This window comes from Dreissena polymorpha, chromosome 15 (assembly GCF_020536995.1).
Source record: "Dreissena polymorpha isolate Duluth1 chromosome 15, UMN_Dpol_1.0, whole genome shotgun sequence".
NCBI lineage: Eukaryota > Metazoa > Mollusca > Bivalvia > Myida > Dreissenidae > Dreissena > Dreissena polymorpha.
The window spans coordinates 16379788-16395240 of record NC_068369.1 but is presented as its reverse complement, the minus strand read 5'-3'; the positions used below and the strand labels follow the sequence as shown (position 1 = coordinate 16395240).

The following is a 15453-nucleotide window of genomic DNA, read 5'->3' as shown; positions in this document are numbered from 1 at the left end:
AAAGGAAGTCTCTTCTAAAAGAAAATCCATACTAGGCAGAAAGCTTTGTCCCTGATTAACTGTGCTGATTAACCTGTTGTGTTTCAGCCTGTATGGACGTCACATGACCATGAACACTCCACCCCCACCCAAGACCATCGACAAGACCAAGAAAATCAGCCGTTTGGGCTAGAAGAACGGCAAACAGAGAAGTAGATACAGGATTGCAAGAAGAACTGAAGTTGTAACAAAAAAGTTGAAAAGACTAGTTGTGTAGGATGAAAAAGCTGTGTTTGTGTTATTGTATCTATAAGCCTATTCAGCAATTGATCAATCAGTTTTGAGTTTAATTACTCGTCTGAAATAGATTGCAATATGTCTCCAACAAAAAATGGATTCACAGCTTTCCGAATATATTTGATTGGTCAGTTGGCCATACGTCAATGAAAATTTCAAACAGCAGCTTTTAGCATGCATGATTAAAAATTGAAAGACTCACTGGCCAGTACTATTTGTTGTGTAGATCACATGTAATATAAACTTAGTTTCTTTAATAGAAAGTGCATTGGTAATATTCTTTTTTGTAAATGCACAAAAATGGTGTTTTCATACTCATAATCTTTATTATTCTTTTTGGCTCTTATATCACAACTGCTTTTTCAATTGATGAATGAATGACCGTGAACATAGACAGTCTATCAAATCATTATGCAGCATTTACACAAACATTTTAAAAAAGGTAATAATTATGTCCTCAATATTGATTTTTCTGTTAACCCTTTCCCACTCCGAGCAAAGAGAAAATGGTTATGTGCAAACAGCATAAAACCAGAACAGCCTGTGAGTAACTGGCAGTCTGTTCAGGTTTTATGCAGTTTGCTGCTCATCAGTAACTAAGGGTTGAACATGAAGCCTTTAAAACTTGAATTTTGAAAGAAAGGCATTTTATTAAATGTAACTACAAATGTGTCAAAATACGTATCTAATTGGTAAAGGGTTCAATGAACAAAATGCTGTTTAAAGATAAGGATCCGATGATATTTGTGAGACTTACTAATCAGATTTTGTAGTACTATACTGCCACCAATTAAAAACAATTCAAACCCAATTAGTTGTTGCATATGTGATTGTTGTCTGTCAACTATAAGGTCAATGGTATTTAATACGTATGTATTGTTCTCTTCTGTATCATGAATCATGTATCTTCCATACTTATTGTTATAATACAAGAGCGTTCCTTTGATATCAGTATGATATTTATTCGTATTTATATAATCATTATGTGCATGTCATTATTATTTCTTGTACAATATTTGCATAACAAATTGCATACATTAATCTGGTGTGATCTTTTTATAAAAATGTATTATGTATACATATTTACATTTTATTGATTTAATATTATTTTGTTACTGAACCAGCCTCTTGCTAAGGGATACATTTGACTGTATTTTTATGTCCCCGGTAGGGTTGCATATAGCAGTTGAGCTGTCCCTCAGTCAGTCTGTCTGTCCCTGCGAAAAAACTTTAACATTGGCCATAACTTTTTCACAATTGAAGATAGAAACTTGATATTTGGCATGCATGTGTATCTCATGGAGCTGAACATTTTGAGTGGTGAAAGGTGAAGGTCAAGGTCATCCTTCAAGGTCAAATGTCAAATATATGGCATCTGTCCGTCCGAAAACTTTAACATTGGCCATACCTTTTTCAGTACTGAAGATAGCAACTTGATATTTGGCATGCATGTGTATCTCATGAAGCTGCGCATTTTGAGTGGTGGAAGCTCAAGGTCAAGGTCATCCTGTAAGGTTAATGGTCAAAAAAAATTAATTCAAAGCATCGTTCTCATGAAGCTGCACATGTTGAGTGGTGAAATTTCAAGGTTATCCTTCAAGGTCAAGGTCATCCTTCAAGGTCAAAGGTCACCGGAAAAAAATTCAAAGCAGTGATATCATGAAGCTGCACATTTTGAGTGGTGGAAGTTCAAGGTTAAGGTCATCCTTTAATGTCAAGGTCATCCTTCAAGGTCAAAGGTCAAAAAAAATAAATTCAAAGCGGCGCATTGTGTTTCTGACAAACACATCTGTTGTTGAACTATGAAATAGATCATGATCATGCTGATGGCGGTTTGTACTCAAAATCAACTCAACTAGGAATGGGATAGAGTACAAGATAATGTTTAACCTTTTACCACTTAAATACATATTTTGATGCATTTCTAGTCCCTTAGAAAGTTGAATGTAATGTTAAGTTGAATGTAAAGTTTTTCCTTACTAGATTCAAGTTTTAAAGGCTTCATTTCCAACCCTTAGATACTGATGAGCAGCAAACAGTTTAAAACCTTATCAGGCTGCGAGTTACTCGCAGGCTGTTATGGTTGTATGCTGTTTGCACATAGCAATTTTCACTTTGCTTTTCACTTTGGTTCTGTGTGGGAAAGGGTTAAAAAAAAAATCTTATTTCCTTGGCAGGATATATAAATTGCTTGTCAGAGGTTAGGATAAAAAAAATCAAACCTTACTGCTGAAAACATTTTTTCAACAAATATCGGATTACTTGTTCCTTTAAATAGAAATAGACTTGGTATTTCACTGCTCGTGCTGAAAATGGTGTGATATGTGAAAACTGCGCATTTGTCTCCTTGTTGACATAACACAACTAGTTGAATTGGGATTTGGTAAATACTGTGCCTTAGGAATTAAGATATTGTCCCAACGTCATAGTTATTATTGGCTGCTATTCGGGTTTTCTTTTAACTTCCAATGATTAATGTGTCACATAATTGGCTCCATTGGTGCAAAAAGGTACCATGTGACATAGACATTTGAAGGCCCACGGTACCTTTTTGCACCAATCAGGCGATTATTATATTTAACGCTAAGCTCATAGGGCAACGATTATATTTAACGCTAAGCACATATTTCCACCTTATATGACTGTATTTTGGGTTTCCTTTCCATCTTGCGACCTTTTTTACACCAATCGGGTGATCATTATATTTAACTCTAAGCTCTTATTTCCACCTTATATGACTGTATTTTGGGTTTCCTTTCCATCTTGTGTTATTGGGAAGGTATTTGAATACATGTGCAATATTCAGTGTCATCGTTTAAAGGGATGTGTTCATAGAAGATTAAATTTCCAGCTCACGTTCATGACATTGGATGCATTAAATATGTAACCCATTCATGCCTAGTGGACTCTCCCATCCTTCTAAATTGGATCAATTTATTTCCAAAATTACGGATGTCTAGTATATTTATTTCTATATTTAGAATATTTCTTACAGAAATTCCTGTAAGCAAACAGCGCAGGCCCAGATGATACGCCGCATCATGCTGCGCCTCATCTGGGTCTACGCTGTTTGCCAAGGCCTTTTTTCTTGACACTTGGCATAAAATATTTAAGTTCACAACCAAAGGTTTAAGCAATTTAATTTAATTAAACTGAGTCAAAGAGTTGCATTATTTAAAAATATTTACAATCAATATACCTTATTATTTTACAAGTATGCGATTTTTGTTTTTTGTCTTGCAAAGGTACAGAGTTGCAAGATTTCAAACATAGAATTTAATTTGGACCTATTTTCAACAGCGAATTAAAACTAAAATTAAGAGTTTAATAAATGCTGATATGAAAATAGGATCCATTTCTATCCATTTTCCCCCACAGCTAGTCAATTTGTTTATAACATTTTCAAACTGCTTTAGAACTGATATTTTTATATATTGAAATAAATAGTGCGCCACCTAAAAAAAAAAGAGAATGTCTCTTTAATAGAGCACACAACTGCTTTAAGTGATAATAAGTGGTACTTGTAAATACATCTAAGCAGCAGTGTTATGTCAAATGTTTCAGAGGCAGGAAGAGAAAATGAAGAAGCGTTGATCTGTTGGAGTATTATGCATGTTGAGAACATCCTAACAATACTGAGAGGTCAAGTGTTGTCAATGATGTTCAAGTATAAGTAAAACAATGTTTGCGTTAGTTTGTAGGCGTAAGTGTGCCATGTCATTCATTATGTGACCTTTGTAAATAGTTTTAATTTGTTTGTTTGAAGCTTTGATGTGGATCTTTGCCTTCTGGATTGATCAAGAACATGATGACAATTACAAACAGGGAAACCAATGTTGCAATATTTGAAATCATGTCAAATGTTAGGGTATTTCAGACGCAACAATGTAAACAAATCTTCTTTTTCTCAGTAATCCTTCTCTGTTTTATTCTTAATTTGATTTTGATAAAGAAATAAATTGAATTATTTCCTTTTGGATTTTAATATAATTTCTGTTTTAATTGCCATGGAGACCCATGCAAAACCTTGAAACTCTGTAAATTTTTCTTGCTAGAAATCAGTGTTTAAAAGCAAATACTAGTGCAGTTGTCAATGCCACTTGTTTGTAAATTCATACCAATAATCATGATTAATAAAAACATTTTTTTCTGATGGTGATTGATATCAGAATCAATATTAAATAAAAACCTATTGTTGTTTTCATCATGTTCCTTTTTTTATCATTTCTACAAAAAGATGCAAATATGTTAACATCTTTTTAAAAGTAGTTGTTGCATACCATTTTTTAGAAAGTCTTATTTTGATTTAAAAAATATTTTTTACATTTTTAATGCTCCTATGTAATGAAACGAACATTTTCATTGGATAACCAAGTTGTTAATGTCTTCATGTTTGTTCATCTTATAAATATAAAATGATGCCGGTATTTACTAATTACTGCCATTTAAGTTGTTTTTATGCCCCCCGCAGGAGGGCATATAGTGATCACATCCGTCTGTCTGTCTGTCCTTCCGTCACACTTTTGCGTTTAGGATTCGAAAAATGCTCATAAATTCTATGTGACTTCAGATGTAACCTTCATATTTGGTATGCATGTGTATATGGACAAGGCCTTTCCATACGCACACACATTTTGACCCCCTTGACCTTGAACTTAGGCTCTGAGTTTAGGTTTGAAATCTGTGTTTATGTTTCGAAAAAAGTAATTTTCAGGGGGCATATGTCTGCCGATAGAGACAGCTCTTGTTTTCATTTTAATTTGTGACATAAATATCTGATATGGAATTTCAATGTTTGCTTTATTGATACTGATTTTTACAAGTGTTGTACAGATTAACCCTTTCAGTGCTGGAACCGAATTTTAAAGGCCTTTGCAAACAGTTTGGATCCAGATGAGACGCCACAAAACGTGGCGTCTCATCAGGATCCAAACTGTTTGCTATTCTGATAGTATTCTTTGAAAAAAAATAGAAGAAAATGCTAATTTTAGAAATTCAGCAGAGGAGATTTTAGCAGACGACAAATTTCCCAGCATGCAAAGGGTTAAGTTATCAAGATTAACATAGCAAAGTTCAAGTTCCTTTAAATGCAAACTTATGACATGTTTATGTGGTAACATAATAGCATACTTGTTTATGACAAGTGATTTAAAATAATGTAAAATGGTGCTTTTTTGTAATTTAGTCAATTCATTTTAATGTCATTATTTATACTAATATTATCACAACTTCCATTCAAACATGCACATTTTCAGACTCTTCGCATCAAAGCGTGTTTTCGTAATGTTTAAATTATTATACAGAGAATTTAAGATGTTAGTCTATTTCAATGTAGTTATGCAGTGTTTTATACAGTTAGGTGTTAAACACTTAATATGTTTTGATAGGCAAAATTATATGTTATGAATATTTTATTTAGATTTCTTGCATGTTGTACGGTTACTTAATCAATATGTTCATATATATTAGATGCTTAAATAAAAAAAATAAACATTTCTGTCAATGTGTCAGTTGTCTTTTTGAATAAACCCAATCGTTTTTAGCTCATCTATTTTTTGAAAAAAAATTATGAGCTATTGTCATCACCTTGGCGTCGGCGTCGGCGTCCGGTTAAGTTTTGCGTTTAGGTCCACTTTTCTCAGAAAGTATCAATGCTATTGCATTCAAACTTGGTACACTTACTGACTATCATGAGGGGACTGGGCAGGCAAAGTTAGATAACTCTGGCGTGCATTTTAACTGAATTATGTGCCCTTTTTATACTTAGAAAATTGAAAATTTTGGTTAAGTTTTGCGTTTAGGTCCACTTTTTTCAGAAAGTATCAATGCTATTGCATTCAAACTTGGTACACTTACTTTCTATCATGAGGGGACTGGGCTGGCAAAGTTAGATAACTCTGGCGTGCATTTTGACAGAATTATGTGCCCTTTTTATACTTAGAAAATTGAAAATTTTGGTTAAGTTTTGTGTTTAGGTCCATTTTATTCCTTAAGTATCAAAGCTATTGCTTTCATACTTGCAACACTTACTAACTATCATAAGGGGACTGTGCAGGCAAAGTAATGTAACTCTGACTGGCATTTTGACAGAATTATGTGCCCTTTTTATACTTAGAAAATTGAAAATTTGGTTAAGTTTTGTGTTTAGGTCCACTTTATTCCTACAGTATCAAGGCTATTGCTTTCAAACTTCAAATACTTTCATGCTATCATGATGTTTCTGTACCTGGCAAGTTGAATTTGACCTTGACCTTTGAATGACCTTCACTGTCAAGGTCAAATTATTAAATTTTGCTAAAATTGCCATAACTTCTTTATTTATGATTAGATTTGATTGATACTTTGACAAAACTACTCTTACCTGACATACCACAATAGACTCCACACAAACCATCCCCGTGCCCCCCCCCCCCCCCCCCGAATCCCCCCCCCCCTATATATTTTTTTTTTAAGATCATCTCACAAATGACCACCACACCCTCACACTATACCCCCCCACCCCCCCCTAATTTTTTTTTTTAACGGTTAAAAAACAACTCTTTTTTTATATTATTTTATGTTTGAAATACCGTCCAACCATCGCACCCAAGAATCCCCCCCCCACCCCCCCACCCTTTCCCCACCCGAATCCCCCCCCCCTAATTTTTTTTTTTTTTTGTAAGATCATCTCACAAATTACCACCACATCCTCACACTGTACCCCCCCCCACCTCACCCCCCCCCCCCCAATTTTTTTTTTAAACGGTAAAAAAACCACAAATATTTATTTTTATTATTTTATGTTTGAAATACCGCCCCCCCACACCCCCACACTATACACCCCTCTTCACTCCACCCCTCCCTCCTTTGTGATTGAAAATGAGAGTCCGTTCACCTTTAAAAAGAAAATAGATGAGCGGTCTGCACCCGCAAGGCGGTGCTCTTGTTTTTACAGAGACTTGTTCACAGATATTCGCATTGTTGAAAAATCTCATTAAATATGTTAACTGACAAATCTGTGATGGTTTTACTTATCTTATTTTTTTACAATCAAATCAAAAATGATTGAAATAGCATTACAATAGTTTCTTTGGTAGTCGAAACCCGGACATCTGGATGCATGAGCTTGTGTGGTTCTTCTGCGCCACTGGTGCTGTTATATTTATCAGAGGATTATGAAAAATATATTAGTATACATATTTTCCAAATTATGGTGGAATAATGTTACAAACGATTTATTATTTTACCTATTTCAAATTATGTTTATCCAGTAATGATCCAATTATTTGAACATTTTTCTTAGGCTAGTTATTTTATTTGTTTAATCATAATGTATACTCTATTCCAGCGTAGCTGTTTAACCCAGCTTTTCACCTTAAATGACCTTTACTTGACGCCAGAAGACCCGAATGAATACACTCCACTTATTCCATTGGCTGATTTTAGCATAATCCCCCGGAACATTGGCAATAATACCGCGTGCCTGTAGAATTGGATGTAACACTGCTCAGTGTAGGGGAATGCGGAAACACATTTTGTCCCAGTTACACGTACGCATTACCGGTTATTTCCAACTACAAGATTCTCAGTTTCATTGCTGGGTCTGTAAATCGTCAGGCAAAGACGGAACGTACTATCTATAGACGCCTTATGTTGATAACACCGAATTGCTTGCAATATATCAACACGATTTTTTGGGAAACGAATGAATGACAGCCTATCGGTAAATGCAATTTGTCTTACATTATGAGACAACACTACCGAAATAGAATTTTAGCGTCCATGATAGAAGAAAAATCTAGCCACACGTGTGTGACGTACGCGGTCAGTCGGTCTGAAAATCTTTCCTGCAAGCCAGAATACCGGTAGCTAGTCTACCGACATTTGCCAGTTTGCTATAAATATCACAGTGTGACTTTTTTACTGGAAAATATCGTGGGTTGATGTACCATTTACAAGACGCAATGAGATTTTTAAAGAATCTGCGTCATGCGAAAATGGGACTTATGCAATATGCTGCCAGCGTAGCTCCCGTCCAGACTTTACAGGATATGCATACTGAGGAGGAAACTCAGGAGATACCACGAACCTTGCTTTTTATAGTGGAAATCGTAGCCTCTGGCGAGACTGCGTAAGTGCGCAGGCTGGGCTTGAGCTACGCTGGCCCCACATGCCATAGGGCCAAATTTCGCATGACGTTATTTCTTAAAATTTGACACAGCATTTGAAAAAAATATTACAAGATATGTACATTTCCAGAAAGAAAATTCATTACTGTGCAAGACCGAGTTCATGGAAATCGCTTCACAATTGATGAAGTTATGGCTGTTCAAAGCGATGCAACCTGTTTTCGGGTCTTTTTGAGTTGAATACCTTGTAATATATATTTACTATTGATTTTTTTTCAGAGAAGTTGATTTAAGTTGATTTTTCTTTATGATTTGATTATTTTTCATTCAAAGTGAATTGTTTACTTATTAATATCATAGCCACGCGCTAACCACCTGCGATGCGTAGGAGGAAGTTTAAACATGTTAAACACAAAATCCCCCCATGCGTTAGATAAGTTACTAATACGACGTGGCCTAACTTCTATGGTCCGTAGTAAGGTGTCTGGTAAAAGCAGTTTACTTTCGATTTGCCCTAACATTATACAGTGTAACACAATATCCTCATCCCAAATGTATTAAATATAGCACATCATATATGGTAAAAAGTAGCTTTGAGCTTTACGTCCAAAGCAATCACGTTAAGTAAACGGAAAATGGACTCGTTTGTTTCAAATACATCAGTTTTATTTAGCGTTTTGATTGCGATGATTTGTGGATTGTCGGAAAACGGTAGGTACATGAAAGTTCAACAAAGTTTCTAATTAGCAAAGACGAACTTCTTGATTAATTCTAAGCAGAAGAGTTGTCATATTCTTAAATGCCTAAGTCGTCTTTTGTTTTCAGATTTGACAATAGAACCTCGACACGCAGTGGTAGCTAACGGGACGCGTATGACGTTATCGTGCACGATTCCCGCCTCCGTACCGGAAGAGCACCCTGACACCAGGTTCTGGATGGTACACAACGGAAAAAACTTGACGAGCGACCCATCGGCTCCCGCTTATAAAAACAATAACACGGAGGCGTTTGCTGCTTTTGATGCGGAGATTGCCAGTAACACCGACGCGAGCGTGTACACGTGCGTGGTGGCTACATCTGGAAAATGGGCGGATACCAACCGAGCGGAAGTGAATGGGACCGTATTGGTTGTATCGGGTGAGAACACACGAGTATATGTTTCCAGAATACGTTAATCACTAGTTATACATTGTTTCCCACATGTGCCTCGCTCTGGGAAAACTGGGCCGAATGCATGTGCGTAAAGCGTCGTCCCAGATTACAGAAGTACGTGAAGTTTCGTCCCAGGGTAGCCTGTTTAGTCCGCATAGGCTAATAAAGGACGACACTTTCCGGATAGACTAGATTTTCGTTAAGAAAAGACTCCATTTAAACAATAAATTCCATAAAAGCGGAAAGTGTCGCCCCTAATTAGCCTTGCGAACTTTACAGACAACCCTGGGACAAAACTTCACGCACATACATTCAGCCCAGTTTTCACAGAACGAGGCTTATTTCATGTCATTACGTTATTACTACAAAGACTGTGGCAGAACATGGTCATTTCATACCATATTTGATAATACTAACTTATTTAATTTGGTAATTAAAGGGACTGTCCAACAGATTAAAACGTCGTTCGACGCGAATCGATATTTTGGGAAACTACGAGGATTGCTTATATACCTAAAAATACCTCCTCATTTGACGTGAGCGTGGATGGTCGAGTGGTAAAGTCGGGAGACATTTTACTCCAAGCTTCCATGGCTCTAGGGTTCAGTGGTTCGAGCCGTGTGGAGGTTAACGTTTTTTCTACTTTTTTTAAAATTGAATTCTTATTTTTTTACTGGAGATTTTTAGTTCAAATGTTTATATTTATCAATATAAAGCATTTAAAGCAGTTAATGAGAAGCTTTCATACATGCCAAAATCTGTTGGACGGCCCCTTTAAGCTCGTCAAATGCGATCTTACTCAATAAAACCGCTGTTGATAAGAGTTGTGAGGATTTTTAATCTTGATATATATTTTCACTATCGAGCAGGGGATAAAAATGATCAGCTGTAATATATGTGAAATGGTCTAAATCTTAACAGCGTCTTAACTTTGTGAGCGTCTAAGAAGCGCAAACCATTAACTTTTTGTAGTTGAACAAGCACCCGTCTTCGCTGAAGTTGGCAAAGATACCCGTGTAGCTTGCCTGCGCCCGCCGAGTGCGCAGTTGCCTAAAATCATTGTGACGTTAAACGAACATTTATCGTGTGACGTCGACGTTATTGCCGAAACGCGCACATTACAAAGTAAGTGTCTATGCCCATTTTTAATGGATGGATAATTTTATTCGGAACCTGGTTTTATCAAACGACTTATTTAAACACATAGCCATTAGGCGTTACAGTTATATTTCTAGCGCATGGTTTTTATACCCGAATGCCATGATGCATTGATTCATATTTTAATTTATGTGGATTATCATAGTAATTTTTATATTGGACGTTTTCGTAAGTCGTTACGTTTGAATTGTTTGCTATATTTACGTATCCAGTTATTAATGTTTCTTTTATACCCACCCTTTTGTCCAAATTTGGTTTAATTTAAGTGATGCATTAACATATGTTTATGTTGATACTATGAAATTTATGTTCGCAATCAACCCATATATGCCTAGTGGACTCTCTCATCCTAAATTGGAACAATTTATTTCCAAAATTAGGGATATCTAGTATATTTATTTCTATATTTAGAATATGTCTTTCAGAAATTCCTTTAAGCAAACAGCGCAGACCCTGATGAGACGCCGCATCATGCGGCGTCTCATCTGGGTCTACGCTGTTTGCCAAGGCCTTTTTTCTAGACGCTAGGCATGAATGGGTTAATAAGCCACTCCGTAACACACATGTTTTTGTACACGAATTTCTTATTTTTAATAACATAGCTATATAAAATTGTAAAAGCATTTCGAGAGAGCACTTTTGGACATTTATGGTTCCAGGTTTGGAAGAGGCGGATACAGAAATCGATTGTTATATCACAACGGAGCGGGCATGTCTTCAGTATGGCAATATGGGAAATGCAGTGGACAAAGGAGCTGTTATTAAACACCGACTTGATGTAATTGGTATGGGCACATCATCATTATTTATCATTTATTGCGCGTAACGCAACGTTTGATTTATATTGAATGTTTAACCCATTTATGCCTAGTGGACTCGCCCATCCTTCTAAATTCGATCAATTTATTTCCAAAATTAGGGATGTCTAGTATATTTATTTCTATATTTAGAATATTCTTACAGAAATTCCTTTATGCAAACAGCGCAGACCCTGATGAGACGCCGCATGATGCGGCGTCTCATCTGGGTCTGCGCTGTTTGCCAATGCCTTTTTCCTAGACGCTAGGCATAAATGGGTTAAACGACTTCTAAAAGTTATGCGTGTATTCGTATACACTTAGTAAGTCAAACATGTATTCGGATATCCGGATGCTGTGTTAGTATTTTGATAAAAAATTAGTATCCGAATATTCGCAATGAAAAACGAAAATAAAACTAAACCCAATAACTGTTGTGTATTATGCATGCTATGTTGTTGACGTGTATTAAATCCACACTGGCTACATAACAATATTTAATATCAACTAGTCGTGTAAACTGATTCACGTAAATATTGTGAACTATTTTTATCTTATGGTTTTAATAATTAATGCGAATCAAATGCTGGTATTCGTCCGAATTGATCTTGACAAGAATACTCGTGTATTTTTATGCGTTCTTTAAGGTTTTCAAATTAATGACACCGTGGCGCATGAAGTATGCATCGCCTTTAGAACATCCCTGGGAACTTCTATCAACATCAGCTTGGCGCTGAAAAACGGAACAGTGGTAGAACACGGCCTCTTAAACATCTTCTATGGGAACATCACATCTAAGTGCTTTAACCGCACCGACGACGTTGTAGAACTTGTTTTCATAACGTCGGAAGGGCATGAATTTCGGAAGGATCTTTCTCTCGCTAGAGAGATTAGTGAAGAAAAGAACCCTATTGGTTTGGTGGTAGGAATTGTAGCAGCAGCGGTCGCGATAGTGGGTTTAGGACTTGGTGTTATACTATGCTATTGCAAGAAAAGATTGCCCTGTCAAGCGGGATCAGGTAAAGAGTGTGGCTCGATTTGTGCATTGAATATGCTTTAAATAAGTAAATGAATTTAATAGTTTAAGTCATATTTAAGTATACTGATATCCATGTAGACTAGTTTTTTTGTATGTGAAGGCTTTTCATATACACGTAGATAACAATATGTTGTTTACCAGTACTTGTCCGGTCCTTAAATTTGGGCAACAGTACCGTAGTTTTAAGTTAAATGTCTTCCCTATTTTTTCTATAATAAGACATCAAGATACTAAGCCTGAACAAAATAATGAAGATCAAAGTCACAATTACGTGTTTTAAGCGTAAATCGTCGTTTGCTTGACTTGCGTTTAAACTTGTTCAGTGGATTTGTTACACCTTTATTGCAGTGTATCTAAGTTTAAAGTCGCAAGTGTAGGTCAAAGGTGCATCGATGTACCTCCTATAAAGATTACTAATATTATACTGTTAAGTAGTTGCTTTATTGTTTTGTTTCTCAGGTTTTTTTTACACATTCGCTTCTGTTTATTGTAGAAACCCTTGCTAACATAAATCAAGGAAGGGCGGGAAATGACAGCGAAGGCAAGTATAGTTTAAAATCTAGTTTAACAAATAACTTAAGCAACTTTACACTAGTTGTAATCCGGAACTCAGTAAGCAAAGGTTTGTTGCTGCTAATTTGCATGAGAAACAAATACAACTGTTAAACATGCAATTGGTTATAACGGTCAAGTGTTTTAACATTGGGCTTTCTTGAGTTAATTATAAGGTCTCCTGTTGCACTGAATATAAATATGCTGAGATAGTGATGACACAGTTTTTATTATGTTAATTCCGCAGTCCAAAGCACAATTAAGCTGCATTACACGCAGATCTTAAAGTTGGAATGGTTTTACTTGCGTATTACTTTAATCCATTATTTTTTAATTCAAATAATCAGATCATCACAATGACAGCAAGGAGGACGTATTTGTAGATGCTCCCGAAGACCATGAGGCGAATAGGAAACAAAGTAAAGTAGAAAATACATCTGGAATGTGGACAAAAGGCTGGGAGAACTTGTCTTCATATTTTAAAAGAAATTCTTCTGACACAAAAGCTGTTCAGAACAACTTCGAAGATCCAGAGAAAGAAAAGCTTAATAAATAAGATGTACTAAAATACAGAGACACGTAGTTTTAACGCAAAACTTACCGATATTAGCAAGAACACGTCTAGTTTGAACCTGTATGACTTTCTCCATTTAAGTTATTCATTTCATTCTGTCGTATCTCTTAATACGAATCAAAATGATTTAATATCCATTTTGCAAGTCACTTCAAATTTTGTATCCACAACCACACCTTTAGTTAATCAAATTTCTCAATGAATGCTGACACGATTTGTTCTTACCTTACAATGCTGCTCAAAAGTTTAATTAACGAACAATGAACTTTAGGAATGCTTGTTTTGTATTTTTTGCAGGAACGTTAAGAATATTTTTATTATGTTGGTGCTTTATATCTTCATTCCTCAACGATCGACAGTAACTGCTATTGAATTTTCAAACAGCTGAGCATGTCATTGTTTACATATCTCCCAATTTCACGATTATTATTGTTGTCTTAATAAAAGAACCTGTCATTTTTACCAATATCCTAATTTTACGATTATTATTGCTGTTCCTTATCAAAGAACCTGTCATGTTTTTAACTATCTCTTCAGTTCACGATTATTACATGTATTGTTGTTTCTAATCAAAGAGCATGTGATTTTTTAAAAATCTATATCCATATATCACGATTATGGTTGAATTTACCAAACAAAATGCAAGAGTTTTAAATGTTTGAACACCTATAATGGATTATATTTTTTTAATTTTAATTTTAAAATTGTAAGGTAATTAACGAAGGTAAAATTTGATACACAAATTGGACGCAATGTGTATTTTCTATTTTTATACTTTATAACACTTACTATTACGTTCGTACCAAAAAACAACAACGACTCCACACAGAGTTAACCATACCAAACAGATGAACACGCACTTAAACGGATTTAATTTTTCTAATGGCTTTTCTAATGGCTTTTGCGTAAGTAGAAATAATATAAAGGGCGGAACACGAGTTGTTAAATTGAAATGTAGCGTATTTACATCAATTTTCTTTGGTTTATTCAGCCGTAGATGTGGCGCATGGTACACTAGTTAATGCGAGATACATTATTATGATTCAAGTTATCTGCGAGATTCGAATAGCGCATATATTGTGCTTTGAATCATCGAACAGAATATTAAATGTTTTATTGTGTTTAAGCTTGTCATTTTCTACATATTTGTACATATGCATATTGTTGTTTTATAGTTTAGCGTCATTGTAATGTGTTCTAGATATGTAGATGTACTTACATAAGCTATGTTATTTTATTAGACACTTTATTTTAGCGTTCGATAGCTAATTACTAAAATACAGGTTTCTGCTTAAAGGCGCTGACAGGGAGGCATATACTTTATTAGTAAAATATAAGTCATAAGCGGTGTTCTATTGTTATTTAATAATTTATTCAAGTGTTCGATTGTTGAATGATAAAAATACTGCTTTCTGCTTATAGGCGCTGCCATGGAGGTATGTGCGTTATTAGTAAAAATATAGCTATATGCGGCATTCAATTATTTAAATGTATTAATACTCTTTTAAAAATGTTTTGTCATTATTATGCACTATGTTGTATAAACCGTTTGATCTTTTGATATATTCATGAATATGAGCATTTTGTATTAGGGTTGTTATAAGTTATCTTTATGAAATATTTAAGTATTAAGCAAAATAAAGTATTGCCATATCATTCATTTGTTTGTAAATTGTTGAGGCTTGTGCCACGCATGCAAACTTGACTCGCTCTGTGAAAACGGGGTTTAACGCATGTGCGTAAAGTGTCGTCCCAGTTCAGCCTGTGCAGTCCGCACCGGCAAATTAGGAACGCCAC

At 35.3% G+C, this 15453-nt stretch overlaps 2 protein-coding genes across 2 annotated transcripts in view; both read left to right on the top strand.

Annotated features, from left to right (window-relative positions):
- Positions 1 to 5773, top strand: part of LOC127861019 (ras suppressor protein 1-like) — a 35205-nt gene extending 29432 nt beyond the window's left edge. The window contains exon 9 of the mRNA XM_052399381.1: positions 88 to 5773. Within this exon, the coding sequence (XP_052255341.1) occupies positions 88 to 172 (85 nt within the window). The 3' untranslated portion in view covers positions 173 to 5773. The remainder of the gene's footprint in view (positions 1 to 87) is intronic.
- Positions 5774 to 8908: 3135 nt separating this feature from the next.
- On the top strand, positions 8909 to 15312 carry LOC127861012 (uncharacterized). Its single transcript, XM_052399363.1, has 7 exons — positions 8909 to 9095; positions 9210 to 9521; positions 10509 to 10661; positions 11354 to 11479; positions 12139 to 12510; positions 13024 to 13071; positions 13430 to 15312. Exons 1-7 carry the CDS (start codon positions 9020 to 9022, stop codon positions 13636 to 13638), a joined length of 1296 nt encoding a protein of 431 aa, XP_052255323.1. The 5' UTR covers positions 8909 to 9019; the 3' UTR covers positions 13639 to 15312.
- The last annotated feature ends 141 nt before the right edge of the window (positions 15313 to 15453 follow it).

Excerpts from the sequence above, each read along its gene's own strand:
- LOC127861012 (XM_052399363.1), top strand. The coding sequence starts at position 9,020 with ATGGACTCGTTTGTTTCAAATACATCAGTTTTATTTAGCGTTTTGATT. Across the intron at positions 9,522-10,508 it reads GACCGTATTGGTTGTATCGG|TTGAACAAGCACCCGTCTTC; the intron begins GTGAGAACACAC and ends AACTTTTTGTAG. Across the intron at positions 12,511-13,023 it reads GCCCTGTCAAGCGGGATCAG|AAACCCTTGCTAACATAAAT; the intron begins GTAAAGAGTGTG and ends TGTTTATTGTAG.